A 6,000-nucleotide genomic window follows, 5' to 3' on the forward strand; every position below is an offset into this window, starting at 1 on the left:
TCCCCTGCCCCAAGCAGACTGAGGATGCCCCAGAGGCAGAGAGGAGGGAAGGGTGGATGCGATGTATGTAATCGCCAGGATCAGCGTGTCCTTGGGAGAGTTAGAGCTACTGTCAAAGCCCCCCCCACCCTCCCCACCACCACGAGTTTGGTTTTATTGGTTTTGGTGGTGATTTGATGTCATTAGGGATTCAGGTCTCATCTTCGTGTCTGAGATCATCTGACTAACACTGGTGACGGGGAAGGGAAGAGAGGAGACACGCGTCCACAGGCGGCCTGGATCGGACGTATAAACCCGGGGAGAGGGAGGGGCCGGAGAGCCTGGCCTTCCTAGCTGGCAGGCACGAGGCTGCAGGACAAGGCGAGAGGCAGCGGAGTGGATGGAGTTTGGCTTTCAAGTGACCATGAGGGGGGCCATGCAAGTCTCAATCGTCCTCCTCCTGGTGACCGTGTCCGATGGTGCGGTGATCACGGGGGTGAGTTGTCTAACAGGTCCCCACGCCCTGGGTTTTGGGAGGATGTCAGGGTCTGCATGGGAGGGAGCCAGGGACTGAAGGGAAGGGGGAGTCAGCCATCAGACAGCACTTCAGAGGCATTTCACAAGATTTCACAAGAGACCTCACTCCACTCAATGGGAAGTGAGAAGCCCTGTATAAATCACATCTTGCTTTTGATGCATTCGAAGGGCATTGAAAAATGTGAAGTTTAGACCTTTTGTGAAATGAAGATTCCTATTGTGTAATAAAGAATCCCATTATAAGATGGATTAGCATCTTCTAATTTATCTTTTGTATAAATTTGGGTTTTCATCTATAGTCTGGTCCATGCATCAAGTTTAATTTACAGCTCTTCGGCTTAATGAAAGATCTTATTAGTGTCTGTTGGATTTGCTTAAGCTCTGCTTTCTGTGCTCTGAAGAAAGGCTGTCCTGAAGCTCTTTGTTTCCCTTACCGTTTATGTGTTTTCACTCCGTGCCCAGTTCTGATAGGAATACGGGCGACACGACCATTTGGCTGAGTGCACCCAAAAGCAGAGGTCCAGACTCACAGCAGAGGTTCTAACACACGAGCTCTGCACACTTCGGTGTCCCCGATGCTCAGGTTATGGCTCTCTCTCGGTCTGGCTTTCTCTGGAGCCACCCTCAAACCATTCTTCATTACAACAGAGAGTAATAGTTTACCTGAGAGCTTTCTAGATGAAAGACCCTAGGGGGAAGAAAAGAGGTGGGTGGGAGAGAGGGATCTTCACTTCGACCTCCTCCAACTTTTCCACTAGAGCATGAAAACGTAGAGAAATGCCGAACGATTCCTGGAATCAGATTAGTTGTAATGTTCACAGAAAGGAAAACGCCTTTCTTCTCCCTTTTAAAGGACAGAGACTGAGTTTCAAAGAAGAAATGTTAAAGGCACGTCAATGCTTTTGAGAACCAGAGCATAAATAAAATTGTTTGGGCAGAATTATACCCAATGAAGATAAACCCCGAGGGCTGTCCTCTTACTCTGTGGCTTGAAGATCCGGGAGGGTGGGACAGAAGAGAGCAGCGAGGTGGCCCCACCGGGAGGCTTGGGGGCTGGGGGGCGACCACGATGCCCGGGTCACCTCGCCATGTGAGCTCAGACATCGGACTAGGTGGCAGGTCTGAAGGAGGTGGGCAAACGCCTTCCTCGTAAACCCTTCCCGCTGACTCTTTGAAAAGCACAGAGGGAGAAAGCGAGGGTGGGAGGAGGAAATGCCTGACCCACATGACACGCTGACCGCTGACCGGTGGTTAGAACTCGGTGCCGAGGGCAAGTGGGAGCCTCCGGGCCCCGCTCCAGTCTCCATCTGCTGCCGCCTCTGAGTCCAGGAAGAGGCCTGGTCCCACCATCTCCACACTCCCAGCTCCCTGGACTGTCACCGTCCCAAATTCAGGCCTGGGTGGGCCCCCTTCCAGAGTGGGACAGTGATGCCTGGCCTTTGTGGGAGGAGACTCAGAGGGGTCCACTTGGCCCTGACCCTGGGCTTTCAGGCTGGTGTGTGAGGTGTGCCCTCCATGGGCCAGAGACCAGCATGGCCAGGTGACTGCCACCTGCGGCTTCTCTGCGTGACAACAGCCCTGCATTCTCCACTTTCCTCCTGGGGCCAAGCCAGTTGGAAGCTTCCAGTTCCCTCCACCCCCCAGGCAGATAGCAGAGGGGGCTCCATGGCCCATGACTAAAACCCAGCCCTGAACTTCGGCTCTGGAAAGCTGAAAAGCTTCTCTGGAAGTGGACCGGTGGGGAGCTTTTCCATCCGGGCCCCAGCTGAGTCTGGAGCAGTTCAGAGAGGTCTGTTTACCCTATTTGGGATTTTGTCTGAAGTGGGCTTGTGTGGCCTTCTTTACGAATGGCCCCTTCCAGAAACCAGGCAGGGCCATCAGCCCTTTTTGGGAGCCCAACTCAGAGGGGTCCGTCCCTATCTGGGGATCAGGCAGGTACCCAGGGAAGCTGTAGAGAGGGGACACACCTGTTTGCTGGGCGCCGGCACCTCAGATGAGGCTGGGCTTCCGGCGAGGGTGTGTGTGGGGCCACGTGGGGAGGGGAGTCACCAACGCCTGGTGCTGCTGGGGCCGTGGGGAGAATCCTGGTCCAAGGAAACTCGGCACTGGCCACCTGGGGACTCAGGCCGTCGGGGGCCCTCCCCCACAGCATCCACTGAGCATCTACTGGCGCCAGAAAAGCTGTCTCCTGATGTCCAGACTTGTCAAGAGAGGAAGGCAGCCTTCCAACCGACCGACCGAGGGGCCTCAAGGAGCTCGGAGGAGGCTGGAGTGTCCTCTGATGCCCCCTGAGCCGTGAGTCTCCACCATGAGGGGAACAGGGCCAATAACGCAAGGCCCAAGGTATCCTGTGAGGCTGGAGGTGGGGGGTGCTGCTCTCAGCCCCCACCTAGGGGTTTTTGGATTACTTTTCAGTTCTGGTTTCTCTTGGGTGGCACTAATGGCCCCTTCATGTCCCCCGCAGGCCTGTGAGCAGGATGTCCAGTGTGGGACAGGCACCTGCTGTGCCGTCAGCCTGTGGCTGCGCGGTGTGCGGATGTGCACCCCACTGGGGCGGGCAGGACAGGAGTGTCACCCTGGCAGCCACAAGGTACTGCACACAGACAACTAGACGGGGCCGGGACTGGAAGTACTGGTTTTTTTTTTTTTTTTTTTCCAAAGCGTTATTATGAACCCATTATACAGATGATAACGCTGAGGCCCAGAGACGCTAAATAACTTGCCAATCATCACACCACTGGGCAACCCAGGCAGCCTGACACTACCTATGCTCCTAAATGCCCCTATTCAAGCTCCTGTGAGGTAACCCCAGTGGTTCAGACTCCCCTGGTGTGAGTCATGGGGCAGAGCATCTGTCCTGTCCAGCTGCTCCCCTGGCCCCCCGCATGGTACTGAGCGCATAAGGGATTAGTTACTAGTGATATTCAGTCAAGGAATGTGTGTGCGTGCGTGTGTGTGTCGCGTGTGTCTTGTGATGTGGCGTGTCTTGGCGATGATGCGTAGTGATAGTGGATGCGTGCGTGCGTGTGTGCGCGTGTGCTGGGTCAGCAAGGGGCAGGCAGTTTTGGGGCCTGCGGGGTTTTAAGGCTGGTGGCGGACAGCACGGTGTTGTGGCTGATCGCATCGTCTCGAGAGCCGGATCGCCCGCATTCAAATCCTGGCTCCTCCACAGATTCGCTGTGTGCTCTCGGCATGTCGCTTAGCCACGCTGGGCCTCAGTTTCCTCCTCTGTAATAGCCGTTATGGTGCTGGGGTGCGGGCTGTGGGACACTGGCCAGGGCTGGGAGGACCAGAGGCTCCTCGGCAAAGGTGTTACCCTTCTCCTCCTCTCTCCCCAGATCCCTTTCTTCAGAAAACGCCAGCACCACAGCTGTCCCTGCCTGCCCAGCCTGCTGTGCGCCAGGCGCCCGGATGGAAGGTACCGCTGCTCCGCGGACTTGAAGAGCATCCACTTTTAGAAGCTCGTCTGGTCTCAGGACACCTGCCAGGCCTCTTCCCGAACACAGCTTGGTCTCTTATGAACTTGTGTTTTATTTCTGCCGTGTGGCCCAGCTACCCACACCCCCAGCTGCCCCTGTCCCCCTCCCGACACCTCCTACTCCGATCCCTCCTCCACAGAACACTCGCGTGCACCCGTGCTGACACACACCACCGGGTGGCGAGGTCCACCAGACTGGCCCCAGGGGTCCCCGCTGTGGTGGCAGCCTGGAGCTAGTTTGCCTGCCTGGTTCTCTTTCCCGCTCGGGCTGCCGAGGGGTTGTAAGTAACAGGGTGTTCCTTTCCCTTCTCCCCACCTCACGTGCCCTTCCTCTCCTCAGAGGTGACCTGTCTCTCCTCAGGGCCCTGCCTCTCACCCACCCTGCATGTGCTCTTCTGCCCGGATCTGTCGCCAGGAGCACGGACCTTTGGGTGTACTCCTTGGAGTCACAAGTCATGGCCTGAGCCTCAGGCCCTTTTGAGAAGCCTGTGAGGATCAGCCTGGGATCTGCTCAATTTCCTTTGACTGACCAGCTCCTTATTTTTAGGCCACAGGCCTGGAGTCAGCTCTTCCCAGAGGGTAGTGGGCAGTGATCTCAGGATAGGTGTGAGGGGCCAAGGAGGCCAGTCGACCTTCAGACAGTGGCCTGCGCACCAGGCCTCCAAGGCCTGTCCTCTCACACTTTATCGGTTAACCAGGGATGCCTCCAGTTCCCGCTGCCTCCCCATAAAAGCAAATGGCGGGATTTGATTTATTTGGCTGTTCACATTTTAGGAGGCAATTAGGGAGTTACTTTAAACAGCTCCTTTCCAAGGATCAGCCCCTGAGAGCAGGTCTGTGACCATGAGGTGGACAGGCCTCTGCCCAGATGCGGGAGGGGGTTAGGAGGGAGGGGAAGCAGCTGGCAGGGGCATTGACTTCAGACACAGGGAGGCAGCTACCACCAGGGACCACAGCCAGGCTGCACAGGCTCCCACCTGGATAAGGCATCTCTGGAAAGCAAGGGCTTCTGAAGGTCATAGCAGTCGGCCTGGGAGCTGCGTTCCTGGCCTCCATTCTCATCTAAAGCACTTGTTCCACTAAACACCTCACACCCCAGCCCTGCCCGAGGTTTCCCCAGGACAGCGTGGTGCACACTGGACTGCCGGCTGCAGAATAAAAGCATGAACAGGGGCGAGTGGCCGTGTGGGGACGTGGGGCAGTGCCGGCTGGGCTCCGGCTGGAGCGGGGACTGGCGTTCTTCCTCCCAGCTAGGGCAAGTTTTTGGAGAAAGTGGATTCGGGGTCTCTTTGAATAAAGGGCGCAAGGCCGCTGAGTGGGCTCTGGGCTGGAAGGGTGCGGCTCGGACAGGTTGATGGGTGGAGGCAGGAAGCGGGCCATGAGCTGGCATCTGGGTGAGAAGACTCCGTCGGTGACATCTGCGTGGCCTGCAGCTCCCGTTTCTGCAATTTAGTCCCTTTTTTGGTTCAGTGTCAAATACTTGATACCACCAGGCCACCACGTGTGGGTGAGGAAGTCCAGCTCAGGGCTGGGCTGGTGGGGCCCTGAGGCTGTGTCTGAACCCAGGGACCAGGAGTGTCCCCTAAATGCCAGGCTACTGGCCCCATGGCTCCTTCTCACCTCAATTCCTGGGTTAGAAAAATGCAAAGCACGGGATGAAAGTACATTTTATCCTCCTGTTTATCAGAAGCCTCTAAGAGGACTGTGGTTTCTGAGGCCAGAGGCTCATTTGCCCTTGATCCCCCCAGAGCCTGGCTCAGGGGATGCCCAGGATGGGCTGGACTCCAGGACCCGCTTAGGCCAGGCCCGGGCCCCACACGTGGTCAGCCTTCGTGTTCAGCCTCTTTGACATTGTCGCCTCCTCTGCGGACTTGGGCCCTTTCTTACATCGCGTCGGTCTCTCTCCACGCACCGTCGGGCTCAGGTGCTGGATGTGGAGTTCCCTTCCACGCCCAGGGTTCCAGTCTGCCCTTCCTTTGGGTCTCCAGGTACCGCTGACTGCTGCC

General features: G+C 56.9%; 1 protein-coding gene across 1 annotated transcript; it reads left to right on the forward strand.

Moving 5' to 3' along the window:
• Window positions 1–244: 244 nt before the first annotated feature.
• On the forward strand, window positions 245–5,166 carry PROK1 (prokineticin 1). The gene is made up of 3 exons (XM_039841151.1): window positions 245–475; window positions 2,981–3,106; window positions 3,855–5,166. Exons 1-3 carry the CDS (start codon window positions 380–382, stop codon window positions 3,972–3,974), a joined length of 342 nt encoding a protein of 113 aa, XP_039697085.1. The 5' UTR covers window positions 245–379; the 3' UTR covers window positions 3,975–5,166.
• The last annotated feature ends 834 nt before the right edge of the window (window positions 5,167–6,000 follow it).

Source organism: Pteropus medius, unplaced genomic scaffold, assembly GCF_902729225.1.
Source record: "Pteropus medius unplaced genomic scaffold, Ma_sr-lr_union100, whole genome shotgun sequence".
Lineage (NCBI taxonomy): Eukaryota > Metazoa > Chordata > Mammalia > Chiroptera > Pteropodidae > Pteropus > Pteropus medius.